This window comes from Balaenoptera ricei, chromosome 8 (genome assembly GCF_028023285.1).
Source record: "Balaenoptera ricei isolate mBalRic1 chromosome 8, mBalRic1.hap2, whole genome shotgun sequence".
Taxonomy (NCBI): domain Eukaryota; kingdom Metazoa; phylum Chordata; class Mammalia; order Artiodactyla; family Balaenopteridae; genus Balaenoptera; species Balaenoptera ricei.
This window is the reverse complement of record NC_082646.1, coordinates 73,939,302-73,961,766: the sequence shown is the minus strand read 5'-3', so window position 1 is coordinate 73,961,766 and position 22,465 is coordinate 73,939,302. Positions and strand designations below refer to the sequence as shown.

Here is a 22,465-nt window from a genome sequence, read left to right as displayed (position 1 = left end):
TATAATGGTTAACCTAAGAACTCCTTTAGTTTAAAACAAACCAAAAAAACTGGTTTGGGAAACCTTATTGTGGTTTCTGCTTCCCCTCAATGGATCTTACACATGCTAATAAAAACATCAGAATAATTAATATTAATTAGGTTGATTAACAGAAAAATAAGAGAAAAAACTAAAGGGAAAGTCTAGAGACTCTTTCCCCACAACGTAAACCTTTTAAAGGAACTTATCCTAAATGGATAAAGAAATCTTAAGATAAATGATTATTTTAAAATGGGATAAATGAAATGAATGTTAATGGGATTAAACAAAACGTTTTGATACAACATTACCTAAGGTTCAATGGGCCAAATGGAAACCCCCCCTCCATTGTATTGGTCCCCAATATTAAAGGACCCCAAGCAAGTCTGCTCTATTTACCCCTCTTTAAAATATATATATTTAAGTGGTGGAAGAAAATTACACTGAGGTACCTGACCAACAATTACTTGGGGCAACAATTAGGCCAATTAATCAAGTTGACAAAATGGCCTGAGTCAGTTGGCTCAACCCCTCACTGGGGACCCCAGAGCCTTTTATACAAAATAGATAAAATGGTCAGAGAATAAAAGAAAGGAAAGCTTCTAGGACTCCTTGTAATACCAAGACTTGTTGATTGGGTCCTAAGAGAAACTAACATCAAAGGTGTAAAAGTTGGCAGAATTGAGATGAAAGTTTATAAAAATTGGTATTTATGTTCACCAATCTACAGAATGCTAATATAAAAGACAGTTCATAATTGCTTACTTCTTAGCATTCACTAGAAATCAAAGTTTTTAAGGGTTGAGAATTCTAATTTAAATATGAAATTAAAGCTACTAGAAATAATACAGAAAAACAATTCAGTACACTAGAAAATTAAGAAGTGTGTTGTGAACAAAGAAGGTATGAGGAGTGGATTTGCATTTTGTTAAGGGAAAAGAAAATAATTTTGTCCTAGAGCTAGTTGTTTCTAGATGAGAAAAGTAAGAGACAAAATAATACGGATATAGAAAGTGATGGAAGGATTGTGGAAAAGGAACCCTGAGAAAAGAATTTTATACACGGTCAGTACTGACTAAACTCAAAATGAATGTAATAACGTAAATGGATTTTGTTATTAAAAGTAGGCTGGTACATGACTGGATTTGGTTCCTCTGTTGAAAGAACAAAGGTTTCTTAGAACACTGCTTTTGACAACTGAGTGTGTGAGTTTTCTTTGCCCTTAAGTGATCTATATTTGCTTTTGAAATATTTTGTCACTGTGGTTAAGTATTATTTCACAGTGACATATGATCCTATTCGACCAAGTGTTGATATTTTTGACAAACTTCCCAAATATCAAATTCTAAAGTTCTTGACCTCCAGCTAACTCTGGGATGCTTCAAAGGAACCAAGACACCTCAGAGAGCAATGTCAAACTAATTAGCTTATCTGGTATGATGTTATTCAGTTGGCCAAAAAGTTCATTCGGTTTTAAAGTAAAAACAAAAGACCACATTTTTCATTTTCACCAAGAACTTTATTTTTAAAAAAATATTTAGGGACTTCCCTGGTGGCACAGTGGTTAAGAATCCAACTGCCAATGCAGGGGACACAGGTTCGAGCCCTGGTCCGGGAAGATCCCACATGTCGCGGAGCAACTAAGCCCGTGCACCACAACTACTGAGCCTGCACTCTAGAGCCCACGAGCAACAACTACTGAAGCCCATGCACCTAGAGCCCGTGCTCCGCAACAAGAGGAGCCACCGCAATGAGAAGCCTGTGCACCACAACAAAGAGTGGCCCTCCTCACTGCAACTAGAGAAAGCCCACGTGCAGCAACGAAGATCCAATGCAGCCAAAAATGAATAAATAAATAAATAAACAAATATTTATTTGGCCGTGTTGGGTCTTAGTTGTGGCACACAGGATCTTTAGTTGTGGCATGCGGGATCTTTAGCTGCAGCATGCGAACTCTTAGTTGGGGCATGTGGGATCTAGTTCCCTGACCAGGGATCGAACCTGGGTCTCCTGTGTTGGGAGTGTGGAGTCTTAGCCACTGGACCACCAGGGAAGTCCCACCAAGAACTTTACTGAACAATGTATTCACTGTTTTGTTCCACTACCTTCTGCCATTTTTCAGGCAACTTCATAATTCCATCTTCCTAAAACTTTTTATCTTTTTGAGCAAAGAACTGTTCCAGGTGCCTTTTACAGTCTTCCAGGGAACTGAAATTCTTTCCATTAAGAGAATTTTGTAAAGACCGAAATAAATGGAAATCCAAAGGTGCCATGTCTGGTGAATATGGCAGATGAATCAGAATGTCCCAGCCAAGTTGTAACAGTTTTTGCCTGGTCATCAAAGAAAGACACAGTCTTGCGTTATCCTGATGGAAGATTATGCATTTTCTGTTGACTAATTCCAGATGCTTTTCGTCGAGTGCTGCTTTCAGCTGGTCTAACTGGGAGAAGTACTTTTTGGAATTAATCATTTGGTTTTCTGGAAGGAGGTTATAATAGAGGACTCCCTTCCAATCCCACCATATACACAACATCACCTTCTTTGGATGAAGCCCAGCCTTTGGTGTGATTGATGGTGGTTCATTTCACTTGCCCCATGATCTCTTCCGTTTCACATTATTGTACAGTATACACTTTTCATTACCCGTCACAATTTGTTTTAAAAACGGAACATTTTTGTTAGGTTTCAGCAGATAATCGCATGTGGAAATATGGTCAAGAAGATTTTTTTCACTTAACTTATGAGGAACCCAAACATCAAAGCGATGAACATAACCAAACTGGTGCAAATGATTTTTTAGCGCTTGATTTGGATATTCTGACTATGTAGGCTATCTTCCATGTGGTGTAACAATGACTGTTCTCAATTAATGTCTTGATTTGTTTGCTGTCAACTTCAAATGGTCTACCTGACCACGGAGCATCATACAGCGAGAAATCTCCAGCACAAAACTTTGCAAACCACTTTTGACACATTCAATCAGTCACAGTACCTTCTCCATACACTGCACAAATCTTTTTTTGCATTTTATTTTTTTTTTAATATTTATTTATTTATATATTTTTGGTTGTGTTGGGTCTTCGTTCCTGTGCGAAGGCTTTCTCTAGTTGCGGCGAGCGGGGGCCACTCTTCATCGCGGTGTGCGGGCCTCTCACTGTCGCGGCCTCTCTTGTTGCGCAGCACAGGCTCCAGACGTGCAGGCTCAGTAGTTGTGGCTCACGGGCCTAGTTGCTCCGCGGCATGTGGGATCCTCCCAGACCAGGGCTGGAACCCGTGTCCCCTGCATTGGCAGGCAGATTCTCAAGCACTGCGCCACCAGGGAAGCCCCTTTTTTTGCATTTTAGTTGCGTTTCTACCTTTCTTGAAATAATAAAGCATAATATGCCAAAATTGTTGTTTTTCTTCCATCTTCAATATTAAAATGGCTACACAAAAATTCACCAGTTTTGATAAAGTTTTTTTTTTTAATGCACACTGATATGACAACTGTCACAATACAATCTAACAAAACTGTTTCGAATGAAGTTAAAGACAACTAAGCGCTACTAGAGACAGCCTGTGGAAAAACCGAACGAACTTTTGGGCCAACCCAATACTTGCAAAGCACTGCCAAGTAACTAGTGATGAACCTTATGTTATATTGTATGTATAAATGTCATTAATACAGATATTCCAAAATTTATATGAAATTACTAAAATCTGAGATACCCTGGTATAATGTTATCAATCATAATTCTAGTTATTATCGAAATATCCAAGTTCCTTGTCAACTGCATTGTAATCAGATCTTTAACCATGCCATTTTAAGTCCTGTCATTTATAAATAGTCATTGTTTTATTCTGATGCTTTTATAAAAGGAAGATCTTCAAGAAGATTCATAAAAAGGACTTTTTAACAAATATAAGTTTCTGATAACTTTTAGATCATACCACTGAACTGGTATGACAAGAAATGTCATGTTGTAAGAAATGACAAAACTAATGTAAAACCTGACTATTTCATCCAAATCAACAGGAATTACATGGGACTGAATGAATTTATAAATATGATTTATAACTTTATGACTTTTTCGGGGAAATATATTGGCTTTTCCTCTTTGTTTTCCAGAAAAACTTTTCCTCTATTATGCTATGACCTACAAGTTGATCAAGTATTCTTTTATAAACAAAAATAAAACATATTTTTTCCTCTCTACCTGATCCTTCCATATTTGGCTTCTCCACCTGGCTCTCCTATGGACTTGATGGTTTACTGTGACCAGATTACAACTAGTTATACTAATCACTGTTTTTTTAAAAAACTTTATTTTTTTATACAGCAGGTTCTTATTAGTTATCCATTAATCATTGTTTTAATTTGTTCTCTTTGTTCCTGAATTGTTTATGCTCTGTGTCTCTCTCTGCTGTACTATGACCTTATTAATGTTACTGACTATATTAATTATCCTGTCTAGTTTATAAGATTGTCTCTTACCCAATGTGTAACCAGGTCTCCAAAAAAATTAATGATGGCTAAAGGTCTTGAAACAATTGATCATATACACACACACACGCAAATATATATCTATGTATATAAAAAACTCTACACAGGATAACTGTAACAGTTCAACTCTCGGTATGGAAAGAAGCAACAAGAGAAAACATTTTCTAGATCATAGCAGACTAGTAAGATAGGTGACCCAGAGAATTTTAGATTATTAACAGGTCCTAATCCAAAAATTTGAGTGGCCTATCAACAGAATCTTCGCCCGATCTAGGAATGAGCCTTCCTAGCACTGTGGGACAAAATTGGTCATGAAATGCCTCCCAAACGTTGGTTGAATTTATGATCAAGGGGAAGCACTGTGAATGAAAAATGCTGCCCTATCAGTAAACAAAGGATGTTGCAGCCATCAAACCAGCAGCCACTACAGCTACCCCCAACCGTGCACCCTGTGGGGATTCAGAATGGAGAAAAGAAGGATACTGGCCCTAGATAGTTAAGGTGCAAATCAAAGGAATGATTTCAATGAGTCCAGTCTTGCATCTTCCTACGTGTAGAAAAGTGTTAAATTCATTAACTTGACATGTCTGGTTTCCCTTAACAGCTTCTTTAATTAACAGTAATCTTTTGATGTTCCAACTATCCGGTTTTTATTGCAAAACTCCTATACATCCTGGTTCCTCCCTTACCTCTTCGGAGCAGTCCCTCAGAGCAATCTGAGAGGCTGTCTTCTAGGCTTAAGTCCTCAGAAAATTCACCAAATAAAACATAATTCTCAACTTCTAGGTTGTGCATTTTTTTCAGTTGACAATCTCAATAAACGCAGAAAAAGCTTTTGATGAAATTCAACATCCATTTATGATAAAAACTCTCCAGAAAGTGGGCATAGAGGGAACCTACCTCAACATAATAAAGGTCATATATGACAAACCCACAGCTAACATCATACTTAATGGTGAAAAGCTGAAACCATTCCCTCTAAGATCAGAAACAAGACAAGGTTGCCCACTCTTGCCACTTTTATTCAGCATAGTACTGGAAATCCTAGGCACAGCAATCAGACAAGAAAAAGAAATAAAAGAAATCCAAATTGGAAAGGAAGAAGTAAAACTGTCACTGTTTGCAGATGACATGACACTATACATAGAAAATCCTAAAGATGCCACCAGAAAACTACTAGAGCTCATCAATGAATTAGGTAAAGTTGCAGGATACAAAATTAATATACAGAAATTGGTTGCATTTCTATACACTAACAATGAAATATGAGAAAGAGAAATTAAAGAAACAATCCCATTTACCATCACATCAGAAAGAATAAAATACCTAGGAATAAACCTACCTAAGGTGGCAAAAGAACTGTACTGTGAAAACTATAAGATGCTAATAGAAGAAACTAAAAATGACACAAACAGATGGAAAGATACACCGTGTTCTTGAAGTGGAAGACTCTGTATTGTTAAAGTGACTATACTTCCCAAGGCCATCTACAGATTCAATGCAATCCCTATGAAATCACCAATGTCATTTTTCACAGAACTAGAACAAATAATTTTAAAATTTGTATGGCCCCAAATAGCCAAAACAATTTTAAGAACAGAGCTGGAGGTATCACACTCTCTGACTTCAGACTATACTACAAAGCTACAGTAATCAAAACTGTATGGTACTGGCACAAAAACAGACAGAGATCAATGGAACGGGATAGAAAGCCCAGAAATAATCCCATGCACTTATGGTCAATTAATCTATGATAAAAGAGGCAAGAATATACAATGGAGAAAAAACCCACTAATTTCAAGAAGTGGTGCTTGGAAAACTGGACAACTACATGCATAAGAATGAAATTAGGACATCCTCTAACACCATATATAAATATAAACTCAAAATGCATTAAAGACATAAATGTAAGACCATATACTACAAAACTCCTAGAGGAAAACACAGGCCAAACACTCTTTGACACAAATTGCAGCATTATTTTTTTGGATTTGTCTCCTAGAGTAATGGAAATAAAACAAAAATAAACAAATGGAACCTAATTGAACTTAAAAGCTTTTGCAGAGCAAAGGAAACCATAAGCAAAATGAAAAGACAACCTATGGAATGGGAGAAAATATTTGCAAATGATGCAACCAACAAGGCATTAATTTCCAAAATATACAAATAGTTCATATAGCTCAATACCCAAAACAAAACAAAAAACAAAAACAACCCAATCCAATTAACATACGAGCAGAAGACCTAAGTAGACATTTCTCCAAAGAAGACAAATAGATGGCCAACAGGCACATGAAACAATGCTCAACATCACTAATTACTAGAGAGATGCAAATCAAAACTACAAGGAGGTATCACCTCACACTGATCAGAATGGTCATCATCAAAAAGTCTACAAATAATAAATGCTGGAGGGGGGTGTGGAGAAAAAGGATCCCTCCCATGCTGTTGGTGTGAATGTAAACTGGTGTGGCCACTATGGAGAACAGTATGGATGTTCCTTAAAAAACTAAAAGTAGAGTTACCACATGATCCAGCAATCCCACTTCTGGGCATATATCTAGAGAAAACTAACTCAAAAAGATATATGTATCCCAATGTTCATAGCAGCAGTATTTACAACAGCCAAGACATGGAAGCAACCTAAATGTCCATCAACAGGTGAATGGATAAAGAAGAAGTGGTATATATATATATATATATATATATATATACATACATATATATACACACACACACACACACACACACACACACACACACACATATATAATGAAATACTACTCAGCCATAAAAAGGAATGAAATAATGCCGTTTGCAGCAACATGGATGGACCTAGAGAGTATCATACTAAGTGAAGTCAGACAGAGAGACACAAATATTATGATATCACTTATATGTGAAATCTAAAAATTATGATACAAATGAACTTATTTACAAAACAGAAACAGACTTACAGACATAGACAACAAACTTATGGTTACCAAAGGGGAAAGGAGGTGGGAGGGATAAATTTGGAATTTTGGGTTAACAAACTACTATATATATATATATATATAATTGATAAACAACAAGGTCCTACTATATAGCACAGGGAACTATATTCAAGATCTTGTAATGAACTATAATGGAAAAGAATCTGAAAAAGAATATCTGTCTATCTATATATATGCATAACTGAATCACTTCGCTGTATACCTGAAACTAATACAACATTGTAAATCAGTTATACCTCAATTAAGAAAAAAAAAAACCAACTGAAAAAAAGGGGAAATTGTTCACTAAAACTGAGTGAAAGTGAGATTAAATTTGACTTTGCAAAGCAATCTTAACCAATTATCTGTGAAGATACATAGTAAATAACAAATCACCCTATTGTGAAATCATGACACATTCTCCATACCCAAAGATGATACTCCTGAAAAGGTTCAAGCATTAATGCTTATTGCCTTACATGTTATTAGCACAAAAGCCAATCAACAATTCAGTAGTTTGCTCCTTTAGATTGCAGAAGACACCTCATAACAAGATTTGAATATACATAATGGCATCAAGTTATTCTAAGATGATAGTATTGCACTGGTCTATCATACTTTCTCAGTTGGTTCTCCCTGTGACCAATAGAATACTCAGTGGCTAGGATTAGGAATGTACTTTGGGGCCACAAAACAGTATAAATCTCAACAGCCTACGTAAAAGATCAAAGCTATGATCTTTGCCCTTGTTAGCAAAGAATTTAACATATGCTATGCCCATTTATCGGCAGCCAAATTTTTTTTTTTAATTGTTCAATCTGTTCTCCACCCACCCCCACCCTGTTTTATTGAGATACAATTGACTACTGGTAGCAAAATTTCATACATTTTATGTTAGGGTGTTCTTCCTAGGTACTTAAAGAAATGTGATCCTACTAGGTTGAGCATACCCTTAAACTATTACTTTATATATCCTTAACAAAATCTTTTATTTGCATGAACCAAGAGAAACTTCAGACTACTTTCTATGACAAATCACAAATTATTGGGAAATCTGGATTAATGTGATATTATACAAATGCTTCCTTTGTATAGGTCTTAACATCTTACATGATATCTCCCTATGCCCAAATCCACTGTTCTAGTCTGGCTAACTCTTAATCCCCTCAGATTCAGATCAATTCTATTTCTGGGAAGCTTTCTTGTGCTGCTAAGCCAGAGTGAGCTTCCCTTGTCTATTGATTCCACAGCATTATGTGCATAGCTCTTCCACAGCAATTATAATTCTATATTGTTATTATCTAGTTTCCTCCAGCACATGACAGCTCCAAACTTACGTTACTGATCTACGTGACCCCCCCCCCCCATCCAGGACCTAGTACAGTGCCTGGCATGTAGTAGTCAATAGCTGTTGGTAAAATGCATTCCCACATAAATAACAAAAACAAAGGGCAGAACTTCTTTCTAAAGAGCTTAAAAGAGAAAAAAGTTTTCCTTTTTCTTCCACATCAGGTTTGCAGAAATACTACTGGGACAGTGTTAGGAAAATAAATGTACTTGCTTACAAAAAAATCAGTATTTAGAGATCACTGTATTTGCATGTAAAAATTAATTGCTAGGAACAAGAGTTTTTTCCAACAGGTGATGTTTCCTGGCCCCTATATTTTATATCTTCTATTACGTTAATCGAACTGAAAAAGATTTCAAAATATATTGAACATTTTTAAAATTAAGTTTTTGACAAAGGCTATTCCCTTGGCTACTACTTCAAGGGCTGGAAGGAGCTATAAAATATGAAAGACCTACCAAATGGTCTGCCCAGAAGTACCTTGTATCAAATTATCAGGCTAACAGATGGCAAGTCATGAACTTCCACGTTTTCTTTCTTCCACGGGAGTCTCCTCAAACCAAATTTTTTCTCTATGCAGTCTCTAAACATTACCACCCAGTGGCACTGAGAATCCTAGAAGCAGCTCAGTGAGGTCAGCTATATTTCCGAAAGCCTAAAGTAGTCATGCAGAACAGTAACACGGGATCCAAGTGTATCCATTCCTTCTCACTTAACATACATAAAAAAAGGCATTATTTTCACAGAAAAGATAAAAACGTATTCTGTCTGATGCTTACCTTTCCTGCACCCATAAGTCTCAAGAACTTTTGTTTTCTTTCTTCATTACCTAAGTCTGCTGCCTCCCAATTGCTAGATCCAAGCTGGAAAAGAAATTAGCCAATTAATCTTTTTTGCATAGTAATAAATATTTAAAAATTTACAGTCTACCAGTAAATCCCAAGCTTTTTCCTCCTGTCAGTTTTCACTATAAACTGGACTCAACTCTTGCTTAGGAAGTTAAGCATATGCATAATATTCGAATTAGAATATACTCCTTTTCTGTTACCTTAAGGGAAATTCCTTTAGTTCTTTTGCAGCCAGCGATCTGGTTTTCAAAAGTTTATACTATAAGAATTACCTGGAAGGCTGGTTAAAATACAAACTGCTGAGCTACACCTCAAGAGTTTCAGATTTAGCAGATCTGGGGTGGGGTTTGAAGATTTATTTCATTTCTAACAAATTCCTAAGAGATGCTGATGCTGCTGATGTAGGGTACCACACTTTGAGACCTACTGCCTTAGAGCCTTGCAGGGCCCTAGGGTACCTAATACTTTGAACCCAGGAGGCTGCTACAGCTGTTAACTGAACTTAAAACTCTGGCTATAGTGATATTCTAAAGAACAATACAATATCAGAGTCAACTGGACCCAATTTCAGTTTCTTTTTTGAACAGTTTCCCTATTTGTAAGGACTGAAGTGTGAGGACTTTTTTTTTTTTTTTTAATATTTATTAGTTTGGGCCTGGTCTTAGTTGTGGCAGGCTGCCTCCTTAGCTACTGCATGCAAACTCTTAGTTGTGGCATGCATGTGGGATCTAGTTCCCTGACCAGGGATTAAACCCAGGCCCCGGGCATTGGGAGTGCAGAGTCTTAACCACTGTGCCACCAGGGAAGTCCCTGTTAGGACTTTTATTCTTACTTAAAGGTCTTCCAAAGAACAAAGAGAAAATTTACTAAATTTTTTTTAAAAAGAATAGAATAAAACTCATTCTATCTTGTAATTATCAAATGGGTCTATTGAACCCTTTTATAAATCTAATATATATTATGAAATCCTAGCGGTATTTTTCCCCTATATATTTAAACAAATTTAAGAATTATTTCATTATAGTTCATTAATCATTTCAAAATATGCTAAAAATGACTAAAATAGTAAGATAGAAAAGTGGTAGAAAAGCTTTCTCATCGTGTTGTCCAAAGTGCTGCATCATCTTTCAAGACATCACCCCTCTGTTGTATGCTTCTAGCTCTCTTTGTTGAAAATTTTAATTTCTACTCATAATGACAACCGAGTAAAAAACTGAAAACTGACAGGAGGCATTTCACAATTATTAGACAAATAACAAGGTGAACGCAAAATGACAGGTAGTGTCTAAACTAATGATAATGGCAAACTTAACTGCAATTAAACTATGAGTTTTTGGATGATGAAATACTAGATAACTTTTCTCCAACCCGGGAGTCAATGAGAGACAAAAAAGACAAAAAAAATATGGTACTTTTATCTAGAAAGCCATTCAACAGGAAGAACTTCATCTTGCAATATTTTGCAATATTGCAACAACAGCCTGGACCATCCCATTTTTCTAAAGAGGTATGTGACTATTTAATATCATCTTTTATATTTGTACACCAAAATTTACTTGATATGGTTTGTAAGTGGACAAATGCTGAGGGCAGGTGACTAGAAGGAATATAGAAATGAAAACATTCATTGGATTGATCATTCTAATTGAGTTTATAATCTAAAAATGAAAATGTTTTGCAATTACAGAGCAAAGAAGACAAACCCCGTTTGACACAAAACTATGAGCAATGAAAACGCTTCAAAAAAATTCTTCAAGTATCATATTTTGATGATGCAAATCCAAGAACTAAAATAAAGCTAAAATCTATTAGAAACAGATTTGAAATCTGAAATTATATGTTTCAGTTTCACACATGACAACTGATAAGCTGTTAGCTATATTCAGAGAATGCTAAACATTTTGGGTATATATATATATATATATATATATATATATATAGTGAAAAATCAAGAAAACTAGGTTTGCTATGGTTAAGTTCATATCAAAATTTCTAATAAAGTTGTTTTTACTATCCTTTTATTCTCACTCCTGAATATTATTCATAAAAGACTAATAGAATAATACATACATCAAACAACGATGACCATCCCTCCTGGGCATATGAGAGTTGAAGTATTTGTACCATACTGGACACCCACTTATGGTTATTCCTTTTGGTGGCATGCTCTCATGATTTTGGCTACCTAAGTTCCAAATCTCTACTTCTTTCCATCTGACAGTTCATATTTTTTCATAGACTAGTTAGTTCTTAACTGTTTCTGGCTCAATATAGTTAAAACAAAACAAAACAAAACAAAAAACCAAAAACCAAAGTACCAGTGAAGCTTAAGTTCTGATTCTCACTAAATCACTGTTCCCTGGACCTGGCATAGAGTAGCAAGTACCTTGCTCAAGTGCTGCATTCTAAAAAGCACATGGGTGCCTGATACATTCTTAGAGATTCTCCACCAGTTACTAAAATTAACCTCCCCATTCCTCTTACTTCCTGAAAGATAGCTTTCAATTCTCCCCTCAAATCAAACCAATGAAACCATTTTTAAGTTGGCTTCATCCTTAATACCTTTATTATAGAACAGCAGTCAATTTACCTCCTCCTCAGTACACACTGTAGTAACTCTTAGAATTTATTTCTACCATTGTCAGCATTTTCCTACAACTGGATTCAATGATTTGTTACCCCCATTAAATGTGTGAGGTCAGTGGGCAAAGAAAACTTTGATTATCTTTTACATGCAGAGGTTCATTAGAAATTGTTGACCAAACTACACACTACAACTGGTTGATTTTCTAAACGTAGACATATATTTTAAAAACGTAAATATGTATTATTCTGGGGCTTCCCTGCTGGTGCAGTGGTTAAGAATCCGCCTGCCAATTCAGGGGACACGGGTTCGAGCCCTGGTCTGTGAAGATCCCACATGCTGTGGAGCAACTAAGCCTGTGCGCCACAACTACTGAGCCTGCGCTCTAGAGCCCGTGAGTCACAACTACTGAAGCCTGCGCTCCTAAAGCCTGTGCTCTGCAACAAGAGAAGCCACTTGCACCGAAACGAAGAGTAGCCCCCGCTCGCCACAACTAGAGAAAGCCCGTGCACAGCAACGGAAGATCCAACGTAGCCAATAAATAAATAAATAAAATCTATTAAAATATATATTATGCTTAAAAGATTAAAAACACAAGCACTTAAAGATAACTCCCAATTACCAACAAAAATAAAATTAATATTAAAGAAACTGACTAAAAAAAAAAATCACTGTCAAGGGACAAGTTACTACTGTATTGCACTAAAATATAGAATTAGCAACATAATCCTTTTCAGATAATGTGTTAAGGTCCTAGGACCTAATCTTGAATTGCAACTGTAACCACCTCTTTCAAAGGGAATGCTTATAGGATTGGAAAAGGTCTTAAAGGTCATCTAGTTTAAACTGATCCCATCAAAAGCTGTAGAGATTTAATTACTCAATCCCTTTAACTTTGTTAAATTACCTAATATCACCTAGAGTTTTCTGTCAAACTAAAATATTATTTCTTTGATTCTAGCAAAACAGGTGCTTGACATTCTAGCAATCAAGTCACAGTTAAATACCAGGAGGAAAACAATGTAATAGTTTTTAAAAGGGCACCCAGGTTACTCAAAAGCCTAGATAACATTCCTGGTAGGTACTGGCCTACCATATTAACAAGAAAAGATCTCAAAGCCAGTTGTAGGGAGGAACAGCGGGAATGAATAAATCTCACTATATAACTATTTACCCCCAAATCTTTACTGATTACTAATCTTTCTGCACAGCTAAAATCAATTTCAGTAAAGAGCCTTACTATTCTGGACCTAACCCCACCACTTACCCAAAGAAGGATGAGTCTTAACATCATCTCATTTGCTACAACTGATGCACTAACAGTGTTCAGTAAGCTTTTTATGGTTCGCAAAGTAAAATATTATGAAAGGCGCTCAACTGCACTATAGAAAATAAACTCTACACATTCAGAAACTGACAGCGCTTTAAACAACCTAAAGAAAACTAGATGTCCTCCCTTCATCACTCTTAACTATGACCTCTCCATCGCCCCCCCCCCCATTTCCCCATCAACGTTTCCATGGCATTTATCCATTGTATGAAGGACCTAGTTTTACGTTTACTGGTTACTGCAGCGTCCATAACACCGCGCTAGGAGCTAGTACAAATACACAAAAGGCCTAGGATAAACACCACAGTTATTCATCTTTGAATTCCCAACACCTGGCGCAGCAGTAAATATTTAATGGTTTACTTTAAGGAATGAATGCTTTGCAATTTAAACTGCCAACTGTAGGGGGAGGGAGGAGAGGGAAGAGAGGTACTTGACATCGAAACGGGCTTCTACGTCTCAACGTCTTAGGCCTCAGCACGGTGCGCCAGTACCAAATTATTCCCCTGGTACCATTTTTCCGTTCAATATTTTCTTGGTTTACTCTTAATAGTACAGTTAAGCTTAACTCTTAATAGTACATTGCAAAAATAATCCCGGCCAGAAAAATCTGTCCAAATTTGCATGAACATCTTGACTTTATCACAGGAGCATTTTAAGCCTAAAACAGGGAGGATCTTGCCGTTTCTACTGAATATAAAGGCCCCATAAAGAAGCTTCATCAGCCCCCGAACAGGCAAACATGGTCCCTTGACTAAGCTCTTTCACTTCTCAACCATTCAGGATTTCCTTCCTCGATTCCCCTTCCTACGCAGGCCTCCGGCTCTTAGCGTGTGGACCTCTTCAAACATTCCAACTCAAATTAAGAAAAAGGGATATTTCCCATTCTTCTGGGTCCTCCCCCTCGGCCCTCCCCCTTCAGGTCACCTCAGGCGCTTCCTCCGTCTTCATCTACCCTTCCCGGCCTACCCCAGCCTTTAGTAGGCCTCAACCCTCCACCACTCCGCCATTGTTATTTACATCGTCGTCTGGGGAGGCTGAACGCTTCACCCCGTGCGGATGGGACTCTCTGGCAGCACTCATCGTTGCGGAGACCCCAACGGGAAATGCCGAACCCACTCGCCGTTCTCCTCAACCGCGTCGCCAGCAGCCTGCAGTCTGCCACCAGCCCAAGCAGCGCCACTCCACAACGCAGAGCCTCTCCGGGTCTTCTCCGCCACTGTCGTCACCGCCGCGGGCGCTCTCCACCCCGGAGCGCTCTGGGAGTTGTAGTTTTCTGGTTCACCACATACCGCCTGAACAAAGGAGATGGAGGGTTGACTAAAACTACAAATCCCAGGAAGCCCGGCAGCGCAGCTCGCGCTGTGTGGCGGGAGTGCCCGCCGAAGCTCCGCCTTCCTCGGCTGGTGGAGGGAGCTTTTCCGCGGGTGGATATGGCGGTGAGCTTTGGGCTCAAGCTTCGTCGCTACAGAAAGAGGCTTATGCTGGGTTTTCGCATTTCCCTGTGAGACGCTGCCCCATTGACAAATGCATTCGTTATAGTTAAGCACCTAGGTTTAAAGGTAATGTTTGAGGCTTATTGAATCCTCACGAGTACAGTCACCGCAAGACAAAAACCGTTCAGAAAAAAATATGGCTCCTACCGTTTCTCCCGTGGTGTTCGCTATAGCTCGTAGGTGATTTCTAAATCGGTGGGGCAGCTTTTAAAAAACTCCCGACAAACGTTTTCCCGCTTTCTCATTCTCACTGAAATGAGTTCATATTGGTGTTAAATGCCAGTTAATTGGCCATTATTGTAACTAGGGTTCATTTGAGGGAATCCTGTAAGCTTTCTACGCGGCTTTATGTGAAGTGGGAGTGACCCTCTTCAACCTCGCTGCTGGTATGTAGGCTTTGTACTTTGGAGGCCTTAGCAAAGTGAAGTCCATCTCTGCGAAAAAGCCCTGTATCTTTTTCTTTTATTTTTAAGAGATACTTTAAAAAAAAATTGAGGTGAAATTCACATTATAAAAAATTAACCATTTTAAAGTGTACAGTTAAGTAGCACTTAGTACATAAACAGTGCTGTGCAACCGTCACCTCTTCCTAGTTCCAAGACATTTTCATCACCCCAAAAGGAACTGTCAATACCCATTAAGCAGCCCTTCCCCCTTCTCCCCTCTCCCCACCAACAACTGTCAGAAAGCACTGAATCTATAGGTATTACTAGGATACTGGAGTTTAATTCATGGAGTGTCAAGGTATCTGAAGTTTTAACTAGGCCTGAACCTGAACCTCCTTTTTCCTTACTTATTCTGAAGCTTTCTGACCTTGTTCAGAATTTTAATTTTGTTTTAAAACAAAAGTAAGTACAGTCTTTACAGACAATACAGATGAAGAGTGCATTTTGGTACTGAGAGCAGCCTGTGAAACTACTTAACTATTAGCTTCTGATCTCAGCAATTACTCTAGTTTGACTGCCTGTGCAGAAATAGTATTACTTTCCTAGATTTCAGATGATCACTGAATCTTTTATAGAACTGTGACTAGTGGAAGAGAGTTCTTTAATTTATGCAGTCATGTATTCAAAGTTTGCTCTTTTATTTTGGAAGCAAAGGAATAACAATTCTAATTAGGATAATATTTTTAAAAATCTAAGGTAGGGTCATATATTATAACCAAGCAAGGGTATCTTTATCAGTTAGTTCTGTGGTAAGAATAAACCTTAAATCAAGGAGGAGAAGAGTAAACCCATGAGGAGAAAAGGTATTTTTGGGAAGTGGTTGCTTGCTCTTTACTATTAATTAAATTATTTATAATATTTTGCCTAACTCCATGATTCTACCAAATTTCTATTATCATAACTACAATGACGTACAGTTAAGTTACAGAATTTTCTAGGATGGACTACAGTTCATACTCAAAGGGTTTGACAGACTATAATATATATAATTTAGAATCCTTACTTTTGTTATCAATGAACAAATAGGATGGCTGAATAGGTAATGTAGACTTCTGAAAGAATTCTGAAATTAAAAAGGGCCATCAGTAAGGTTAGTAGTTAGTAAATAGTTATAACTTTACTAACTGATGAAAGTCCAGAAAGTTTTAATGAGCTAGTGACCTTTTATTTCTTCACCAGAATTGTTGGTACCTGGATGGCTAAATTTTCAAGTTATCATAAAACAAGATTAAAATCCAAGAAGTAACGCAGGAGATAATAAAATCTGGATCGTTTCATCAGATTTTATTCAGTTTCATATACAGAAGGCTATAGGTAAGGATGAAATTATGCAGTGTAATAGAACTGCATATGTGGCAGAAAAACTCGGTAATACTCTTCTTCCTTGTTTTTTTTTAAATTTTTATTTATTTATTTATTTGTTTTTGGCTGTGTTGGGTCTATCGTTTCTGTGCGAGGGCTTTCTCTAGTTGCGGCAAGCGGGGGCCACTCTTCATCGCGGTGCGCGTGCCTCTCACTATCTGGGCTTCTCTTGTTGCGGAGCACAGGCTCCAGACGTGCAGGCTCAGTAGTTGTGGCTCATGGGCCTAGTTGCTCCGTGGCATGTGGGATCTTCCCAGACCAGGGCTCGAACCCGTGTCCCCTACGTTGGCAGGCGGATTCTCAACCACTGCGCCACCAGGGAAGCCCGATCTAACTTGTTTTTAAAAACAAGAAGAAGATACTCTAAAATACCTTTTTCAGGATTGTAACTGTTTCATCTTCATTTTTTTTGTTTCTGTATCTTCTAGAACAATGCCTGCCACAGGGTAGTTAATATTTTTTTAATTAATATAGGAAATATGAAATTATACAATGTAACAGAGTTGTATCTCATATAAGGCCCAGAAACTCTGCAGTTTCCTTCTTTCTTGGGTAGTAAAATAAAGACAAGGAGAGGAGACCCTGTTACTAATAGGATTTTAAAATAATTTTCCTGAGTATAGAGACCATGCCTTCCTCAGTTTTGTATACTCAATGCTTAGCATGTAGTAGGCATTCATAAATGTTTGTTGAGTGCATACATTGATATTCCTCAACTAAGGGGAGTCATAACTGAACATAGTTAACAAACCTAAAGAAGAAATAAAAGCTCTGTACAAAAAAATCTGCTGTTTTACCTGAGACTAAAAATAATTCCTGGAGCCATTATTATAACTTATATATTGAATATCCACTATGTGCTATATACTTTGCTAGGTGCTTTTTAAATAACTGATCTCAAAGCTTCACAACAATTTGCAAGAATTTTTATTTTATAGATAATGAAGCTTAAGAAAAGTTAAATACTTGCCCATAAGCATAGAGCTACCGAGCGAATGGCTCAGCTGGGATTGAGTCCTTAAGTCTGTCAAACTCCAAAAACCCATGCATTTTCCACTGTGCCAGTATAAGTCAACATTTATATAGGGTGCTTAGTATGTGTCAGGCAGTATGCTAAATTTCTGGAAAACCAGAGTAAATAATGGGTAATCCCTTACCTCAAGGAGTTTACAGCTTGGTGGGGGAAGAATGATTAAGTGGCACCAGTAAGTTACAGCAGTTCATTTTAGCTGAGGGAAAAGGGGAAATTCTTCCTCAAAAGTTTTTGAGCTAGGCCTTGGAAAACAGTGGAGCCAGGGTGGGGCATGTATTTGGGAATGGTTAGTGTCTTGTGTGACTGAAACCTGATAAGCACAAAAGTATCATATTCCGAGACAAAACTCTGTAGCCTGATCAAAGCCAGCCTGATCAAAGCCTTGAGTTTCAGCCTTCCACTATGTCTGTTCAGGTTCAAATCATCTGTTTAATAGATTTATTATATCCTTCTCCCATCCTTGAATAGTTCCCCCGTTAAATCCATTTTACACATCATGGCCGGATCCATCATCTGAAAATGGAATGTAGACACTCTCCTGCTCAAAAATTTCTGGAGCTTTCCATTTTATACAGATTTAAGTTGATATAATTAAGCCTATAATTAAGGGTCTATATTCTGACCTCAACATCCATTCCAATGTTATTTTCTACTGCTACCTTTTATTTATCTTGGTTAGTCTGTCATCACTATTTACAACAAAAATATATGTGCTATCACAGAGGTATGAACAAAGATATATGTCTTGCTGGCTATTCTAGGCTGTAAGATTCTTTTGGATAGGATCTAAGATTAGCACCATGTCTTGTGTATAAGCCATGATTCAATAAAATTTTATTGTATTAATATATGAATGGATGTGGTGAGAGAGGAGCAGGTTTATGTGGTAAAAAGTTTTTAATTTTAGACATGTTAAATTTAAAATATTAGTGGAATACCAAGTGAAGTTGTCTAGTAGACGGTTAGAAATATGGGCTTCAAAGTTAGGAGAGAGCCATAAATGTGGAAATCACCCATCTAGATATGATGGGCAAACTAGTAGAGTGATTGCATTCACCCAGTGAACATGTAGAAGACAGTTACTTGGAAAAGGAAAAAAAAAAAAAGAATGAGGAAGAAGAGCCTGAGATTAAAAGATAGATAGTTTTTTCTCCAAAATCACTTTGCTGTTCTTGCCAATTATAAAAGTAGTATGTGAATATGAGGCTCAATAAATTATGGTAATCCATGCAGTGAACTACCATGTAGCCATTAAAAAGAAAGAGGAAGCTCTGCAGGTACTGATATGGGACAATCTCTAAGATATATTGTTGAATGAAAAAAGGAAGATACAAAACAGTGTATATGTTACACTGTATTTGTATTAAAAAGACAGAAAAGAATTAATATATGTGCATCAAATATGTCAACAAAGATACCCAAGAAGTAACTGCTACTATTTGTAGACTCCATGCTTGTGGTGGTGGCTGGGGGCTGAGTACACTGGTAGCAGCAAGACTTTTCACCATCCTTTTTGTATCTTTTGAATTTTAAATTACCTGAATCTATTAGCATATTAAAAATTAACCATAAGTGAATACATAAGTAAATAAAATTAGATTTTAAAAAAGTCAGAGTCACAAAGGTAAGCAGACTTACACGAAGATAAAACAACCCTTTGTAGAAAATGTGGAAAATGAAGAGGAAATAAAAATCACTCATAGTGCCATATTTGTGAGGTAACTAGTTAACATCTAAATGTAAATCCTTCTAGTTTCTTTTTTCTATTAATTTGGAGGATATACATTTTGTTTTCAATATTATTAATGGTTATAGTTTTTAAAAACTATAGTTTTTATATAAAAACTTTAGTTTTTACTCTAATCAAGATTAAAACAATATCTCAGTGTCTCCTGACTCCCCTGTCAAATGTGTGAAGAATTTAACACCTTTCCTTTTGCCCTTTTCTTCCCTCCCTCACTTTCAGGATAATATAATTTAGGATTTAGGTACCGATTTTTGTTATTGCATCAGTTTTTATTTTACAAATATTTTCCATCAATAACATTTTGGCATAGCCTTTAGGCTTTTTATTTATTTATTTATTAAATTTTATTTATTTATGGCTGTGTTGGGTCTTCGTTTCTGTGCGAGGGCTTTCTCTAGTTGTGGCAAGCGGGGACCACTCTTCATCGCGATGCGCAGGGCTGTCACTATCGCGGCCTCTCTTGTTGCAGAGCACAGGCTCCAGACGCGCAGGCTCAGTAATTGTGGCTCACGGGCCCAGCTGCTCCGTGGCATGTGGGATCTTCCCAGACCAGGGCTCGAAGCCGTGTCCCCTGCATTGGCAGGCAGATTCTCAACCACTGCGCCACCAGGGAAGCCCTAGGCTTTTTAAATAACATTTATTGAGATATAATTCACATACCACATAATTCACGTATTTAAAGTGCAGTTAAATATTTTTGTCATATAGTCAGAGTTATGCAATTATCACCACAATCAATTTTATCATCTTCTAAAGAAACCATGTATCCATCAGCAGTTTTTCCTTCCACTTCCCCAAGCCCTAGGCAACCACAAATCTACTTTCTGAATCTATAGATTTGCCTATTCTAGCCATTTCATGTAAATGGAATCATACAATATGTGGTCTCTTGGGATTAAGTTTGACTTAGCATAACGTTTTCAAGGTTCATTCATATTGTGGCATGTATTAGTACTTTATTCCTTTTTATAGCTGAATAGGATTCCATTGTGTCATATACCACATTTTGTTTATTCATTCATCACTTCATGTGCATTTGGGTTGTTTCCACTATTTGGCTATTATGAATAATGCTGTTATGAACATTTATGTACAAGTTTTAGTGTGAACATGTTTTCAGTTCTCATAGGTATATGTCTAGGAGTGGAATTGCTGCGTCATGAGGTTACTCAGTGGCTATCTTTTTGAAGAACTGTCAGATTGTTTTCCAAAGTGACTGCATCATTTTACATTCTCACCAGCAATGTTTGAAGGGTCCAGTTTCTCCACAGCCTGGGCAATACTTGTTATTATCTGGTTTTTTTAATTATAACTATCCTAGTAGATGTGAAGTTACCTTCAGTTTTGAAACCAAATCTTTGAGATGTTTTGTGATAAAAAATGAGGTGTGCAAAACACCAAGTATACCAATGGCTATGTATATGAATGACATTGTATTAAAGTCCAGAGAGAAAGAGATAAAATCTTATTAATTTACACCAATGGCTCTCAAACTTTAGTGCGCATTGGAATCACCTGGAAGATTTTTTGTGAAAGCTTATATTGTTGGGCCCTACCTGAGTTTCTTAATCAGTTAGGACTGTGATGTGTCAGAAGGTTTTGTAACAAGTTTCTGGATGCTGCTGCTGGTCTGAGGACCACATGTTTAGAACCAGTGATTTGACAAACATGTTGGTAATGCTTCCTTTGTGCCCAGTTTCTTCCTTAAGTGTTTTATATATGTTAATATCTCATTTTACAGATGAGGAAATTGAGGCATATACAGATTAAGTAACTTGCCAAGGAAATGGAGGCATATAAAGGTTAATAACGTGCTCAAGATCATGTATCTAAAAACAGTAGAGCTGATGGCTTGCTCTGGCTGTAATGTTTATGTTCTTAATCACTATGTTATGCTGCTACATGTAGAGTTAATTCACACATGGCATACAGGATATTTATTGAATGAAAACTTGCAAATAATCAATTTCCTACAAATTTGTGATGCTCAGTTCCAAGAAATAATTGTTCTCTTTCAAGACAATAATCTAAAAAATCAAGGATTCCTTCAATGTGCTTGTGTCTAGTAGTTAATCACTTCATTCATTACCATGTCCAGTAATTATTAAAATATTTTTATGTTTATGTTTTTATGATATTTTATGTTTTATGTAAGGTAGGACTACTGTGAATTATAATTTTTATAACAGCAAGTATTGTTTAATATCTAAGTAGTTATATGACCTTGGAGTGTCACTGAAATACTTAGTCAAACTATGCTTCTATGATTTGGATTTAGTTGTTCCATTGTAATACTCAGATGATGAAAATCATTTTTTAGTTGAGAAGGGGAATTTAGTTCAGCAGATGGAATTTTCTCAGTTTTAAGATTTTCTCCCTTAAAATTTTCTCAACTTTAGAAAAGTTACCGATGGAAAAACAGAGTTGATCATGCTTTATTTGACAGCTTGTGTCTCTATGGACATTTGTGTTTGGGACTATGATTTTATATTGAATTACTCATCATTTTTTTTTTTTTTTAGAGGACTAGTCATCAACACTTGGTTTTTTTTTCTTTTTTTTTAATTTTTTTAAAATTTTATTTTATTTATTGATTTATTGATTTATTTTTGGCTGTGTTGGGTCTTAGTTTCTGTGCGAGGGCTTTCTCCAGTTGCAGGGAGCGGGGGCCACTCTTCATCGCCGTGCGCGGGCCTCTCACTGCCGCGGCCTCTCTTGTTGCGGAGCACAGGCTCCAGATGCGCAGGCTCAGTAGTTGTGGCTCACAGGCCCAATTGCTCCGCGGCATGTGGGA

At 37.0% G+C, this 22,465-nt stretch overlaps 1 protein-coding gene across 1 annotated transcript in view; it reads right to left on the bottom strand.

The window, feature by feature from the left end:
* The window catches only part of C8H11orf58 (chromosome 8 C11orf58 homolog), a 30,245-nt gene extending 15,430 nt beyond the window's left edge, over positions 1-14,815 (bottom strand). The window contains exons 1-2 of the mRNA XM_059931201.1: positions 14,608-14,815; positions 9,605-9,688 (exon numbers count right to left, since the gene is read on the bottom strand). Of these exons, the coding sequence (XP_059787184.1) occupies positions 9,605-9,688; positions 14,608-14,670 (147 nt within the window). The 5' untranslated portion in view covers positions 14,671-14,815. The remainder of the gene's footprint in view (positions 1-9,604; positions 9,689-14,607) is intronic.
* Positions 14,816-22,465: the final 7,650 nt, after the last annotated feature.